General features: G+C 42.2%; 1 protein-coding gene across 1 annotated transcript; it reads left to right on the forward strand.

Annotated features, from left to right (window-relative positions):
- The first annotated feature begins 15,888 nt into the window (after window positions 1-15,888).
- On the forward strand, window positions 15,889-16,848 carry LOC143636431 (uncharacterized). The gene has a single exon (XM_077104026.1). It carries the CDS (start codon window positions 15,889-15,891, stop codon window positions 16,846-16,848), a length of 960 nt encoding a protein of 319 aa, XP_076960141.1.
- Window positions 16,849-17,196: the final 348 nt, after the last annotated feature.

The raw sequence follows: 17,196 nt of genomic DNA on the forward strand, positions 1-17,196 counted from the left end.
CTATCCAGGCTCCTTGTTTCTCCATCTTCTTTGGCCACCTAGATTTCTCACCTAAATCCTGCATGGCACACATTAATCCACCAATATCAACAGAAAAACAATATTCAGAGATCTTAGGATATTCTTCATCATCTCCATCATCTACTGCATTAATCCTGGGGTTATCAGGCTTATAGTAAGGTTTTGATCGATATGATATTCCTGGGGACTCGGCTTTCCTGTTCGTCTAATCATACTTTGGGATATCGATCTATTTAAAGTTTTTCATATCGTCTTCTAGCCTGATAAACCTCAGAGTTCTGCTTCTTGCTTCATCTAACGACCTGCATGGAGTCATAACAAGATCATCATAGAAAGAGGAGTTTTTCTCTAACCCCAACTTAAGAGCTTCCACTACCGAAGCCGGGTTTGGATTTGGAATATCCAGTGACTCCTTTCTAAACCTGGTAATAAAATCTCTCAAGGATTCCCCAAGATTCTGGGTAACCCTGTAAAGATCACATGTCATCTTCTCAAATGTTCTACTGTAAGAAAAATGGTTATTAAACAAGTTAACTAAATGAGAAAAGGAAGTGATAGTGTTAGGAGGAATACTCAGTAGCCATTTCATGGCTGCTCCGGTCAAGTTAGACCCAAACCCCTTGCAAAGGCATGCTTCCTTGATTTCCATAGGGATTGGGTTGATCTCCATACGCTCTCTATATTGTGCAAGGTGTTCCTCAGGATCCGTTGAACCATCATATAGCTTCATATTTGGGGTTTGAAACCGTTTTGGGATCTGCACGTCACCAATTGATGGCACAAATCGGGATATTATGTGACTATCGGTGGGAACTTTAGCTATGGGATGGATTACACCAGAAACATTTGATATCATGTCCTTAAGCTTCTGTAATTCCCAGGCTAAACTTGAACTTACGCCTGCATCATGAAAAATCCCTTGATTAGCATTAACTGGAATTGTATTGAAAGTGTTACCCTAATTAATATTCTGAGGAAAAGTCTGGGTGTTGTAGCTTGCATTCCCAAACATAGTATTTCCAGGAGCAGCAAATGGAGCGGTCGAAGTGTTAGCCTGCATCGGAATAAAGTCTCCCTGGTGCACCTCAGAGGATCCTATGAACTGTTGAGTCTGATCAAATGGTTGTTGAGGATTAGGGAACCCTGGTAAAGGTAATCCTGAGGATACTGCCTGCTGATAACGGCCTGAGGATCCCATCTGATGGATCCTCCCTACTGCGATAATCCTGAGGATCCTTCATTTTGAAGAGGCCCAGTAGAGGATGCATGCAAGTATCCTTGGGATCTAGATAAGTGCAACCCCGCAGACCCTGAGTGTTGGAAATATGAGGATCCAGAGTTACACGCCATGGTCGACTCCGGACGCACCAATCCTGAAGATCCTGGAGGAGTGAAATCCAGAGATCTCGGGACTAGTGGTGTGAATTCTTCCGCCGGCTTCTTGGCTTTCCAAATATCTTCCATTTCCTTTACGAGCATCTGGTTGGTCTTGTTCTAGCGATCCATCTGTTCCTGTAACCGTCTATACATAGACAGAAGGTCGTTGTTGGACACCATGATGGGATCCTGGGGAGACGGTCTCGATCCTGAGAACACAGGAGTAGCACGCTTCTTCTGAATGTTGTCAGGTTTCTTTGAGATACCATCAGCAGGAGGAGGAAGCATAGGCAGCCTCACAGAGGGATCTGAAGCTGCGGCAGAAGAGGAAACATTCTTCGGTTGGGAAGACATGTTGTGGATATTAAAAGTAGGGTTTAGTATGAGAGTTAATAATGATCAAAGCACCTTTGCCCCACGGTGGGCGCCAAATTGTTTAAGTAAAAAATTAACATAGTAATTTTGTGATCAAATTCGTATGTGAGGTAGAGTGTTTGATCGAAAATAGGGTGAACACAATGATTTGATTTCGAGGGAAAAAGCCCTTGATCTTGAGATTTTCGGCAAAGAAAAACCCCGGACGGTGAAAACTATCACCGTCTATTTATTAATAACAAAAAGGGTGATTACAAGTGGTAGAGCTGATAGTAGATCGTATACTAAGTGTTACAATGAGTGTTGATAGCTAAGCAAGTGTAGTGTGTGTTCTAAATGTCCATATCAGCTCGTTTAAATAAACAAAAGAGTACAAATGAAATTCCGAGAAATCCAGAATAAACCCTCGACTGAATCATATTTTATTCGTTGCTTCCCACGTTCCAGTTGACGAAGCCGTTACAAACCCACGTTCTTATAATCACATTAAACACGTGGTCTTATCTGCAAAACAAACAAAATAATAAAGGACAGTTGGATATCCCGAAGTATAATCCTCAGAATACTTGTATCGGAAGGATAGGCTGAAATCCCTAACTCTCCGAGTATCCCGGAATTGAAAGAGTCTTCCAATATAGCCGCTGGAGAATTCTTCTTTGAGTCTATCCACTTTCATCAACATTCATCCCACGTCTTTGACCTATTCTTTAGGGAGTCACTCGTCAAACGTGGCCCCACCTGCGAAATAACCTCAAATATTCGAGGATAATACAACAGTTAGTAATTATCAGGGATACCGAATACTGAAACCCTGTCCGTAAATCCGGGATCCTTATACATAGAAATGATTCCTGGCAATAATAGAGTTCTCCCACGTGCTAATATTAACTATAAGTGCGATATTTCAGCATACAGTCTATATTTGACCGTTAACCATTACTTGGCCCTTACTCCTAACATTTATAGCTCATTCGACACGTTTTCTTCAACCACCAACGTGTATTTCGCATGGACTAAATCAACAATTAATTTCTGTAATTATAAATAAATGCCAAGAGAGAAATATCTATTTATTAGCATTAATAATCAGGATACCTAACTTATTCGAGAATCCTGAACATATTCGGGATCCTGAGCACATTTAGGAACCTGAGCTGACCACAGATCCGACTATAAAATTTGGGCCCTAACAATTATCAGATTTAGTTGCTATATGATTCTGGTATGATTTCATATTTGTAAATATTTTATTACTTGTCTTATTTATATGATGAATTTTATAACTTAGTATTGGTTTATTGAATTAAATTTAAATTGTTATTAAAGAATTCCATTCTTAATAAACTCAATTTTTTCTCTAAAGATTTAATAACATAAACAGGGATAAAATATCAACATAAGTCATAAAAAGTTGTTATACTAATATTATAGTGCAGGAAAGGATGATTCAGGTTTCACTCAAAATAGAGCCCATCCACCTGAACCATCAGATTGTTTAAAAACATGAAATAAAAGTTAGTTTGGGCTTCATCCTGAACCAGGATCCCTCCACCCAAACCATTATCCTAGGCATGTTATATTATTCATACATAACCAAAATAAAAATTGTTCAAACGACCAACAGAAACACATCAAAACAACCTGAAAACCAGGCTTAAACCTTGTCATATTCAACCTGATCACCCTCCTTCTTCTACGCTTACGCCGCATCGTTAGCACCTGTCTCCTTTGTCGCCTCTGAAATACTTGGAACCTCAGATTCTTCCACCTTCTCACCCCTCAGCATATTCAGCTTCTTTGCCCAAGCTGCGAAATTCCAGGAATCCATCACATAGCCTTTTTCCTTCGCCTCCTCTGACATCTTGAGCAATGACTCCAGGATGCTTGTAGCTGCAGACTTCTTGGCATCTTCAATAAGTTCGGCTTTCTCCAGCTCAAGTGAAGCTTTAGGATCCACAATCTCTTTTTCCTTCTTTTTGTGAAGCTTGATCCTTGTGTCTGCTGCATGTTGGAGTTCTGCAATCTTGCCATCAGCTTCACTCAGAGCCAGTTCGGCATCTTGGAGCCTTTGTTGGTAATTCTCAATTCCCTGTTATCCTCAGGTTAACATAAATTTTTGCAGGATATTATTTTCAGGACAAATAAAGAAACTTACCGTTCCAAGAAGACTGGCAAGAGCTTGCAATTTCTCTCCAATTTCGGCATTGGTCATATCAACAAAGGACTCAGTCTCTGTTGAAGTGGTGGCCTTCCTTTTCTTCTGCGCAGCGCTCTTTTGGCGAGTAGTTGGAATCCTTGGCTTTGGGGAGAAAGTCTTGGAGTGCTCCTACTTCACTACGGTTTTGTCCTCGATGAAGTCGTCCAAGTCGATCAAGCTGAAGGAACGTGTTAATCAATGGCTGGAGATAAGAAAGGTACTCCTGCCATTAATGAAGTTGTTGTAAAACTCAAACGCAAGGATTTTGACGATGCCGTTAGTGTGTATGGTTTAGCGCCTGAATGGGAGCTAGAACGTCCGGCAAGTGGTTCCGTTGCAACCAACCATCCTCTAAAGAAGATGGCTGTATATGTGGACCATTTCACAACAGGCAATTTTCAGATCCCGGTGACTAAATTTGTGCAGTCGGTCTTGACGACTATGGGATACACATCTCACAAATCCATCCTTTCGGGATGCTGAGAATTCGACACTTCGAATTCTGTTGCAAAGCTCGTAACCTCGAGCCATCTGTTGGCATGCTTTCCGTTTTTTACAGGATGACCTTCTGCGATGGATGGTATAGCTTTGCCTCCATTGAGAAGAAAGTTGTAGGTACGGATTGGATCCGTAGCCTTCATGGTTGGAAGCCTAAGTTTTTCTGGATCCGAGAGGATGTTATTCCTTTCGCTATGACTAAACGCAAGGCGGAGGATGCTATGCCATTGGTTCCGGCCGCTGCTCATGAGGGCCTTTCGTGGTTCACAACACTGACTGCCGCACCAACTCCCATGGGTCCTATCCACGATGGGGCGATGGTGAGTGCAAGGATGAGCCGTTTATGGCAGTTTCCTAACTTGGAGCCATATTATGAGAAGACCGATAAGAGTAAGCCTGGTGTTACTTCTACTCTTTCTTTAATAAATGTCTGATTTCTGACTTTTATTATTATTTGTACAGGTGAGGGTTCTGCCTTCGATACGTTGCTGGATCGTGAAGGTGGGATGATGGTGCGTCGTCCAAATGATCCAAGGGATGCGCCCTTTTTGGAACACACCAGTGTTAACTTCCTATTTCCCACTGCGTTTCGTTCGGAACCTGTAGTCACCGAAACGATGTACGCTAAAGGTGAGGACTACGTTCAAGAGTCCATCCAGAAAGGTGAGGGCATTCTACAACCCCGACCTGTGACTGCTATTACTTCTAGCGGAGTGATTGTACTCTTTTCGTCTAGCGAGGAGTCATCTCTCTGCGAGGGAAGTTTCTCAGTTGATGCTACTAATGCTGTGCAATCGACTGTAGGTTTGACCCGTCAAAGAGCCACTGCTAGCCAGGTGGCTGACCATGACGATGTTGCAGATGTTACTGCTGAAGGTAGTCGTCCGGCTACTGATGACACCACCTTCGAGGGTGTGCATCATGTTGTTGATGCGGGAACTTCCAAGGCGGCCGGTAAACGGAAGGTTAATCCTGCCAAGGTTGCACTATCAAAGAAGCCAAAAAGGAAAAACCCTGCTGCTAACTTGGAGAAGCGTCTACAACAACTTGACTCGGAAGACGCTTCCCTGGGTAAGTATAATGTTCTTCCAATTTCTCAATTGCTATGGACCCAGTGTGCATCTAATCTATTATTAACATTTTTCAATGGTTCTGAATGTGTTCTCTGGAGATGTTGCAGAGCCAAATATTTCAACAACGTCACCTCCTCCACCACCTCCTAATACCGACAAAGAACCAATCATTGTGGTGGATGATTCTCCATTGAAGGATAGGAAGGTTGATGATACTGACCATGTCAGTATGTCGCCTTCTTACAATGTTCATCACTTTAGGGATCAAGGAGGTCAAATCATGTTTGGCCCTGGGTCTCGAACCTCCCCGTCTCCTCATGAGGAAGACCTGACTCCGCATAAGCTACATTGGTCCTTGCGCCGAAATTCGACATTTCACGACATGGATATATGCTTCGAATATTTGTAGGAGAGTCTTCCTCCCACTGAAAAAGGAACGGCGTCGCCGTCGTATTCTCCAGGAATTGCTGAATTCAAATTCTTACCATATGGCGAATACGATTTCTACCAGCCAGGAAATAACCCGGGACTGGTTGGCGATGAATGAGGAATGGGATGAATTAGCGGCCTCCGCGTCCGACGTGAAGAACGAAGCCCTCAAGGCTATAAAGGAGGCTAAGGAGAACCACCAAGCGCTGGAAGCGGAAAAAGTCGCTTGTTCCGCCACCGAGGAAGCCAGGGTTGTTCTCCGACGCAATTGGATGAACAAGCCAACTTAATAAAGACTCTACAGGCTGAATCGGCGGCTAAAGACAAGCGTTTGTCAGACCTTAGAACGAAGAACCGTGATCAGGCCTTGGAGTGTGCCGGACATAAGATGGAACTTGCCCGGGCCAAGGCGGACAAGAAATGGTTGTTAGCAAAAGGGATTCCAAAGGTACGTATCATGTTTTGTTATAAATAGTCTAAGTATCCAAGGATACTTATATTCTATTATTTCAACAGTTCATTGCCGATGTCCGAGCGAGTGATGAGCTTGGGAATTGTGTTGCTATCCTCCTGAAAGCGTCTAAGCAAGCTGGCCGTCAGCTAGGCTTCCAAGAAGGCTATAAATTTGCTTCCGAATCTAAGCTACCAGAAGAATATGTTCTGGCTGGTCAAGATACTGCTGCTATTCTTATCCAAAAAACAAAGGATTTTGATTCTTTGAAGTTTTCTTTGGCGGAGCAGGTATCCGATCTTGCAGATAGGGAGGATAGGATTGAGCAACTAAAGGGCCTTCTTGATCTTGAGGAAGAAGAAGAAAACTCGGATGATGCGGAACATAAAGATGCAGCATTATAGATATATTTTTTCCTTCCTTGTATTTTGAATTTCTTTTGTAATCCCTATTGATCCGTAACAAGAAGTCTTTGTTGTCCAGTACACTTTGTTTATTTTTTATAATATAAGTGTTTATAGGATCTTCCTTGTTTATCAAAACAGGATTACATAACAAAACACATTGTGAATGACTGATATACAATTTTCATAGATGAGGCATAAGCCGAGTTACAGAAGATGAAATTACATAACTTTGCTAGTCTATTTTATTCACTCCGGCCGAAAAGGGGAAATATACTATATATAACATTTCTTCAATTGGGCCCCATTCCAAGTTCTAGGGATCTCAGTCCCGTCCAACTTTTCCAACTTGTAGGCACCTTTAGATAAAACTTTTTTAATTCTATAAGGTCCTTCCTAAATCGGGGTCAACTTGTCCGGAAGCTCTTGCCTGGAGGCTTCATTGTTGCGGAAGACAAAATCTCCCGCGTCGAACTCGCATTTCTGGACTCGCGAGTTATAATATTTTTGCAACTGGCGTTTGTAATTATGCTCGCGGATCGATGCCGGTTGTCTTCTTTCCTCGAGGAGATCCAGATTCATACGGAGTTCATGATCATTATCCTCGATCAATAGAACTCTTGCAGACGGAATCCAAATCTTAGCCGGAATCATGGCCTCTATGCCATAGGTTAAGCTAAAGGGGGTTTCAGAATTACTGGAATTCTTTTGGGTGCGGAAGGCCCATAGTACGTGGGTAAATTCGTCGACCCAACCTGTCCGTTTAGTTCATAACCTTGTCTCAATTCCTTCATTGATTGTCCGGTTGGTTCTATCAATCTGGCCGTTTGCCTGTGGGTGGGCTACAGATGTGAAAATTTGAGATATCTGTAATTCTTTCAACCTTTCTTGTAGCCCACTGTCTGCAAACTGAGTCCCGTTGTGACTAACAAGTTCCAGCGGGAGACCGAACGGGCAAATTATGAATTCCCACAATAATTTCTTAACACTTGTTGCTGTTATATAATCAATGGCTACTATCAGGAATTTGACACGTCCTGGAGCTTCAGGGAAAGGTCACATTATATCGATAGCCCATTTTTGGAACGGCCAAGGTGAAGTGACTAGAACAAGTTCGTTCTTTGGTCGTAGTGTGTTAGGAGCATGACTTTGGCATGAATCACACTTTCGGATTTCGTGCACAGCATCCAGATGCATTCCTTTCCAATAATATCTTGCATTGATTAACTTTTCTACGACCATGCGCGGGCCTGCGTGAAGACCGCAGATGCCTTCATGAACTTCTCTGATTAGATAGTTCGCGTCCTCGGCATCCACACATCGAAGTAGTGGTCCAAGGAAGGAACGTCGGTATAAGACACCATCATGTATCTGATAGTTCAAGGCTTTGTGTTTTATCTTTCGTGTCGCGGCTTTTTCTTCTGGGAGGGCTCCTGATGACAAATATGCTATGATAGGTGTCATCCAAGATTCTATACCATTTTGGATTACCAGAACTTGATGTTGCGGAACAGAAGGGCGGTCTAGTATTTCAACGCGGATGTCTTTAGCAAAATGTTCGAAATTCGTTGAAGCTAATTTGCTAAGAGCATCTGCTAACTTGTTCTCGCTTCGTTTAATGTGAATTACTCTGCATGAAGAAAACTGAGGCATCAAATCTTTCGCCTGTGATACGTACGAAGCCATTTCGTCGTTTTTTGCTTCATACGTGCCATTGATCTGTCCCGCAATTAACATTGAATCCACGCGGGCTTCCAAGTGTTTCACCCCAAGCTTTTTGGCTATCCGTAAACCATCTTGGAAAGCCTCATACTCTGCTTTGTTGTTAGTACTTTTGAAGTCCAACTTTATGGCATATGTAAACCCGTGGCCTTCGGGATTGACTAATCTTAGGCCTGCGCCAGATCCCTCACTGCTTGAAGACCCATCCGTGAACAATGACCAAATCTGTCCCTGTTCAGGAGGTGCTTGGGGTTGTTGCTCAATCAAACATTCTTTCTCCTTGTGTTACGGGACTTCAGTGACGAAGTTTGACAATACATGCCCCTTAATTGTTGGTCTTGGTTTGTATTCTATCGCGTGTTCACCTAGCTTGATGGCACATTTTGCCAATCGCCCAGAAAATTCCGGCTTACTAAGAACGTTCTTGAGTTTGTATCCAGTCAGAACGTTGATGGGATACCCCTGGAAGTACATGCGGAGGCGTCGGGCAGCATAGACCAGTGCTAAGACAAGTTTTACCATCATGGAATATCTTGTCTCTGGGTCTGACAGTGTTCTACTGACGTAGTAAATCGGTGTTTGAACGTTCTTTCTATCCGTCAGGAGGACAGCCCCAACAGCAATGTCTTATGTTGATAAGTACATTGTTAAAGGTTTCCCCGCATGAGGTGTTGTTAACGTTGGCAATTCCATCAAACATTTTTTAACTTCTAAGAAAGCTTGTTCCGCTTCTGCGGTCCATTTGAATTGTGCTTTCTTGAGGCAATTTCTTAGTGTTGAGATAAAAGGATAAGATTTGGTTGCATGATTCGCCAAAAAATGATTCAAAGCAACCAATCAACCGTTGAGCGTCTGAACTTCCTTGAGGGAAGAAGGAGAAGGCATGCGGGCTATAGCTTAGATTTTATCCGGATTAGCTTTGAAGCCCCCACCCGTGACAATTACTCCAAGGAATTTTTCTTCCTCCATTCCAAAAGAATACTTAGCTGGATTCAGCTTCATGTTGATACTCTTCAAGGTTTCAAATGTTTCTTCAATATCCCTCAACATTTGGTCTTCCTCAATACTTTTAATTACAAGGTCATCCATATAAACCTCCAAATTTCGACCAATTTGACTTTTAAACGCTATGTCCATCAATCGTTGATATGTGGCTCCCGCATTCTTTAATCCGAAAGGCATCATTTTGTAACAAAAAGTACCGCCTTGATCAGTACGAAATGTTGTTTTATCCTCGTCATCTGCAGCCATGCGAATCTGATGATAGCCTTTGTAGGCGTCCAAAAAGCACTTAAACTTGAATGGTGCCACAGCATCAACCTTGAGATCTATTTCAGGTATTGGATACCAGTCCTTCGGGCACGCCTTGTTTAGATCTTTGAAATCTATACACATCCGCCATGCCCCGTTACTTTTGGGAACGATAACCGGATTGGAGACCCAAGTCTGATATCGAATTGGACGAATAATTCCAGCTTGTAAGAGGTCTTGAACTTGCTCATTCATTGCCTCTGTTTGTTCCGGACCCATCTTACGTTGTTTTTGAACTATCGGCGTAAACGGTTGGTTTACCCTTAACTTATGCTCTGAAATGTTTCGTGGAACGCCAGTCATGTCTGCGGGTTGCCATGCGAAGATGTTTACATTCTTTACCAACGACTGTTTCAAAAAGGTCCTCAATATCTCAGAAATAGCAGGTCCAATTGTCACAGTTTGGTCAGGGAACCTTTTGTTCAAAACCAACTTTTCCGGTTCAGTTTTTTTAGACTGTTTAGGAATCTTGCTGGGTTTGGAACTTTCAGTTGTGAAACGATGGCGATTGACATGGATTATAGCTACCCCAGTACAAGTTGGAACTCCAACTGCACCGTATGTTGTGGAGGTATGAGTGTTAAAGTCTCCAATCGCTTCCCTCCTAAGATAATATCGTGTTTTGATGTTGCTGGCAACACTAGAAATTCTACCTCTTCGGTTCTCGAGTGAGTTCCATCACTCAAAGTTACTAGGAAAGAAATTACCCCTCGTAGGTGCATTACCTCTCCTCCAAACCCGAATACAGGAGCATGAATAGGCTTCATCCTCTCCTTATCTTCGTCATCGAGTTGCTCAAAGCATTGCTCGTACATGATGTCAAATGTGCTGCCAGTATCGAAGAAAACATATTGGGAGCGATAGTGACCGAAAAGGGCAGTGATGATCAACGGGTTTTTGTTAGTGGGACCTCCCTTGATTCGTGGAAAGATCACTGGCTCATTCTTCCATTCTTCATCATCGGACTCTCTTCTCTTTTTTCCCACCTTGTATCCGCCTTGAATCATGTGAACGTTCAAGTCCTTGACTTGCATTTTGGATGGGCCTTGATTATCCTGTACGGGAGCTTTACCAGTTCCCGATCTTCCACCTTTCACCAAGTGTCCAAGTTTTCCAGACTTCACAGCCGCCACAATTTCGTTTTTCAAAGCATTACATTCGTTCGTGTTATGACCGATGTCATTATGAAACGAACATTGTTTCTTAGTATCGAGGAATGACCTCCTCGTGATTGGCTGTGGTTTCCGAAAATTCACATTCTCTATGGTGAAAATTTCTGCAGGAGTCTTTGAAAGAGGAGTCCATCTGTTGGGGCCTCGATTCGAGGGTCCCCCTTTGTTCTTGTTGCCAATGAGAGATCTTGCATCAAATGGCTTTGATGCTTCCACATTTGGCTGAAGTCTTGACCAGATTGGTCCCTTTGCCTGTTTATTAGGTCTCGGAGTTTGAAACTCGACTTTGAAGTTTTGTTTTGTACTTTTATTCCCCAATATTTTTTCAGTGTTGGCAAACAACTTTGCTGTGGTCATAATGTCATCCCATTCTTTCGGCATACCGTCCCTACCAGTAAGTGTGCGGATCAGCTCGTCACATTTGACATTCTTGCAGAAGGCACCGCGAAGCATGTCTTTGCTGATCCCGCCGATGTTCAGACTTTCGTTGTTGAACCTAGTACTAAAATCTTCTATGGATTCGTTATCACGGCGGGTAACATCCAAAATTTCTAACTGGTCACGTGTATGCTTCTTCTGCTAGCTAAACTGTTGAGAAAATTTTTTCACCAGGTTATCCCAACTAGAAATTTGATCGTCAGGTAACTTATCAAACCATTACCTTGCTTCCCCTGTTAGTGTCAATGCAAACATGTGACACCAATAAAGTAGCGTCCATCCGCTCACACCACCTACCACCACGAAGTTTTGGAGATGATCACTTGGATCAGTCATTCCATTGTATTTACCCACGGACGTAGGTATCTTAGCATTGACAGGAAAGGGTGCTATCGCAATGCTTGCAATAAATTTTGACTTCTCAGCAAAGGCTGTCGGGCGGTATGGTTTAGTGAGATCTTTCTCTGCATCACTATGATACTTAGTGTGGCGGAATTCGTCCCGCGGACGACTGCTTCTTGTCCTTGAACTCATTCCACTATCTCCGGTGTAACGACTATAGTCTCCTGGGCGATAATTTGAGTCATAACTATCATACTCATCCAAGTAAGATGGCATCCGCATGTCTATGCGGGGACGAGGGCACAACCTTGGTAGTTCACCAAACTCTGGTTCTGTATGTTGACTGTAACGGATCTAACTTTCTCTCATTGTTGTTGGAGGAGAAAGAGATCTCGGGGAAGATTCTTCGTAAGTCAAGGTGCGGGCATGATAACGTACATTACGCACTCTTCGTTCATACTCGGCTGCCAAACTTTGTTGTTGCGCGTGGAGCCACTCCTCTGGGGGTAGTGCTCCTCTAAATATAGGGGTTATGTCTGTGAGACCTTGCCATGTCGGAATCACCTGAATCATCTTCCGGATCCAGCACTGACCGAGGTCGATGATTCTCCCCCATAATTCGTCCGAGGTCAACCAAATGAGAACCTCCCGGTGACGTAACAAGTCACGTATTGGTGGGAGTAGGACCGGTTGGTGCTGTAACATTTTAGGTGTTACATCAGCATTTCGTGACCCCAGAATTGTGACTCGTTCAAGAGTACGGCCACTTGGAGTCGTAATACGTGAAAAAACACTGGAAGCAAAACCCTGAGGTGCTTCCGTGTTAGTTACACGTGACATAAGTGTAGGGGTTCCCGTCGGCCCTTCAGGAAGTTTACTCATATTGAATGAACCAAAAAATGAACAAAAACTTGTGTTGTTCTAACACCAAAACGAATGGCACCAATTAAGAAACACGGATCCAATTCCCGTATATGGGTCATGGATCCAATGAGTCCACAGGGTACAATATGATAATTATTAACCCAATATGAGTACAAATTCCCTAAGTCCAATGACCGGAACTTGCAAAACAGACACCGTGAGTCTCGTTACATGAAGGACAAGAGGGGGGAGCTTCCTGTAACCACCCTCCGGCGTGAGAATCGGTATCGTTCGTAATTGAGTGAAGTACTGAAGTATACAGACTGAATATATTCAGAGTATAAGTGAGTCCTAGTGAGTGTGAATGAATACCTCATGCAGTTTGATAAGGTATTTATAGCCGAAGGATGTAGGAAGATAATTAGGCCAGCTATCCTCTTCTAGAAGATCTCTCTAACTGCATGGACGCGTGTCTCTTGATGATAGGTTGAGCTACATGTCCCATGTGCACGGGTATAACAACCAGGACACGTGTCGCCTAATTATAGGATGTACCAAGCCCTGGTCATGTGCACGGTTATCACAACCTGGCCAGGTGTCCTTCGCTTATTGGCTGGCGAGTTACGTATTCTTCAAGTAATGATTGTGGATATTCTTCTAAAGGATGGTTAGTTGATGACAGCTGTCCAGTTGGCATTGCCTTCCGGTCATTTTGGCGGATGGATATCCTATCCCGCGGATGACTTCTGAGGGTGCCTGGGTACTTCCGTGTGTGGTGTGAGGATATTCTTCCTCAACCGTGTTATGCGGGTGATCCCTATGTTCCGCGGGTGTTATATGAAAGGTTCCTCTACGATCCGCGGGTGGTACTTATGGGTGTTTGGGTCTTTTTGGTACCCTACCTCTATAGACAGCAATGGTGTATTTGTAAGTGGCCTGTTTGTTTCAATATGAGCACTTGAACATGCTATCTCTATTACTGCATATTGGATTATATAATTACTTATCTTACTTTGTTGGTGAGGTCTTTTCTCGGGATATTTTTATTAGAAAGAGCCTTGTCATGTGACCATGTGGCCGGTAAATCTTTATCTGATAACTCTTTTGCTTATAACACCATCTTTCTTGCGCGGAGTGACCATTGCATATTGTCTATCTAAGAACTTTATCAGTCCACAACAAATTTATTTTAACTGTGAAAGAGAACATTAATTAACCAAACCAAATTGAAGTTGGTTTTGACTAATTTTCAATAAAGTCACACGTGTAGCTAATATTTTTGTCGAGCTCACTATACATATTATTGAATTTAACTATGATAATGGGTTCCCCGGGATTCGAACCCGGAAGTAGTCGGATGGAGTAGATAATTTCTTTGTTAAATCAGTCAAAATCCCTCCCCAACCCATGCTTGCATTTTTCATTGCACACGGCTTTCCCTCTGTATACATCTAAAATTTAGTTCTTTCATTAGAAAAGAAAAGATTCATATATATATATATATAAACAATACCTGATACATTAAACCAATACCTAAACGGTATTGACTGTAATTGCACTGCAGCCACCAATTAGAGAGATTGAAAAGAAGAGAATAAAGATCGTGTGTAAGGATGATGGCATGAGTGACAATGAAAGTTAATGACCTATTTTATTTTCTACATAATGAGATTATATGTTGTTAAATTTTCTATGAAATGGAGTTCAAAAGTATAGAGGTAGGGTAGTGAAAAGCTCTAAATACCCATACATGATCATCTGTGGGTCATTTAGGACTCCCTCAAGAGTCACCTGCGGAACATTTTCATCACCTACATAACTCAAGTCAGAGGAAGAGTAATGAAAAGCTCCAAAGATCACTTGCATGCTACCTAAGACTCCCTCAAAATTCCTCCGCAAGACATTCCCATCATACGCGAGATGACAGAAGAGTGACGTCAACAAATTAGTTGTAACCAACTTCCTTCTAAAAGATTTACTTGAAGATCCTTTCTTGAAGGGCACGTGATGTACAGCCAATTATAAGAGGACAGCTGGTAAGGTTGTTATAACCGTGCACATGACCAATTGTCTCACCCTATCAGGAGCGGACACATGTCTAGTTTGTTACAAAGAACATCTTCTAGAAAATGACAGTTGTACCAATAAAATTCCCTTAACTTCCGGGTATAAATACTCACTTCATTATCATGAGCTATTCATTCACACTTCACATATTACATCAATCACTTTAAGTACTTTCTCTCTTTAATAAATGATACTTATTCTCATGCCGGATGGTGGTTACGGGAAGACCACACTCTTGTCCTTCCCATAACGAGCTCACAGTGTTTTGTTTTGCAGTTTCCCGTCACCGAACTTGTTGAGCTTACACTCGTATTGACGTATTGCTTGTTACTTGACTCGTATCCTGTGGAATCATCGGTCTAACCTATTCAGGTTTAGATCTGTGTTTCTTCATTGGCGTCATCCGTGTTTTTTCTAGAACTTTAATTCGTTGCCTGACTAGAAGAGATGGAATGCCCAAAACATGGGATAAAATTATGACAGCCGCAAAGGTTTTTGCTGCAACGGAATGTGTTTTAGGGTGGGATAGTCCCAAGTAGTTAACAAAGGAGGAATTCAAAAACACACGGTTGACTAGGCCAGCATGAGAGTCTATATGGTCTCGCATAAAGTCTCCCGTAGAAAACCCAAAACAACCAGATGCAAGGTCATTGATTGGAAACAAGAACAAAGATCGTAATTGGGCCAGACAAAAGCAAGTGGACTCCGTTGACAATAACTCCTTCATAAATCTTAACTAAAAATTGTGGATGTTAAGAAGTTGCGGTTATGCTGAGAGCGCACTTAAATCCTAATAAGCAGTGTATGTTTCATAATGACATAGGCCATCACACTGATGACTATGTTAGTTTAATGAATGAGATTGAACATGCAATTAAGTCAGGAAAATTGGAACATTTGTTAAATAATGTGAGGCAAGGGACCCGCTAGTCACCCGCACAAGTTAATTCTGGTCAGCCAAAAAGGCAAGTTAAATATTGAAATGTTCATATCATCCAAGACAGAAAACTCCGCGGATACAAAAGACATGAAATTGATTGTGATGAATGGAAGAGGGAACCAGTAGTTTTTCCACGAGTAAAAAGATGCCCATGCATGAAGTACCCGTTGGTAATCACTGCATTGATTCCAGTATGTTTTCCTTGACATGGAAAGTACATCAGACATCATGTACGAGCATTTTGAGCAATTGGAAGAAAAGGATAAGGCAAGGTTGAAACCCATTCACGCGCCGACATCAGGTTTTGGTTATGAAGTTATGCATCCACGTGGGGTTATTTCTTTCCCAATTACTCTTAGTGATGGAATTCACTCGCGGATTGAGGATGTGGAATTTTTAGTATTACTAGCAAGATCGAAACACGACATAATTTTGGGTAGAGAGGCAATTGGTGACTTCAATGTTATTCCATCCACTGCACATGTGGTGGTAGGAGTTCCAACCAACACAGGCATAGCGATCATCCACATTAATAAACATTGTTTTACCACAGAAAGTTTAAAGCCGAGTAAGATTCCTAAAATAGTGGAAAGAACTAAACCTAAGAAGTGGGCGATGAATCCAAAGTTTCCGGAACAAACAGTAACAATTCGTCCTACTATTTCTGAAATAGTGAGGACATTTTTAAAGCAGTTACTCGTGAAGAACTTAGACGTTTTTGCTTGGCAACCCTTGGATATGACTGGTGTTCCAAGAGAAATTGCGGAGCATAAATTGCGGGTCAATCCAGCATTCACTCATATTGTTCAAAAGAAGCGGAAGATGGGTCCTGATCAGACAAAGGAAATGAATGAGCAGGTGCAAGATTTGTTGAATGCTAGGATTATCAGAGAAATTCGGTATCAAACATGGGTGGCAAATCCGGTTATTGTTCCTAAAAGCAATAAAACATGGCGGATGTGTATCGAGTTTAAAGACATAAACAAGGCATGTCCAAAGGATTGTTATCCCTTACCTGAAATCGATTTGATGGTCGGCGCGGTTGCACCGTTTAGATTCAATGCTTTCTCGATGCATATAAGGGATATCACCAGATTCGCATGCCGGCAGGAGATGAAGACAAAACTACATTCCGAACTGATCAAGGCACATTTTGTTATAAAATGATGCCCTTTGGGTTGAAAAATGCGGGTGCTACGTATCAGCGGCTGATGGATGAAGCCTTCAAGAGTCAAATTGGGCATATTTTGGAAGTTTACATGGACAATTTAGTGATTAAGAGTGATGAGGAGGACCAGATGTTGCGGGATATTAAAGAGACGTTTCATACTTTGAAAAAGATAAACATGAAACTTAGTCCCAGTAAGTATTCTTTTGGGATGGAAGAATGCAATTTTCTGGGCGTGATAGTTACAAGCGCAGGTTTTAAAGCTAATCAAGACAAAGTGCAAGCATTTTCCCGCATGCCTTCACCATCTTCCCTCAAAGAAGTACAAAAATCGAATGGGAGATTAG

The sequence above is a fragment of the Bidens hawaiensis genome, unplaced genomic scaffold (genome assembly GCF_021521415.1).
Source record: "Bidens hawaiensis isolate Kalapana, Puna unplaced genomic scaffold, B.hawaiensis_p1.1 tig00000599_1, whole genome shotgun sequence".
NCBI classification, from domain to species: domain Eukaryota; kingdom Viridiplantae; phylum Streptophyta; class Magnoliopsida; order Asterales; family Asteraceae; genus Bidens; species Bidens hawaiensis.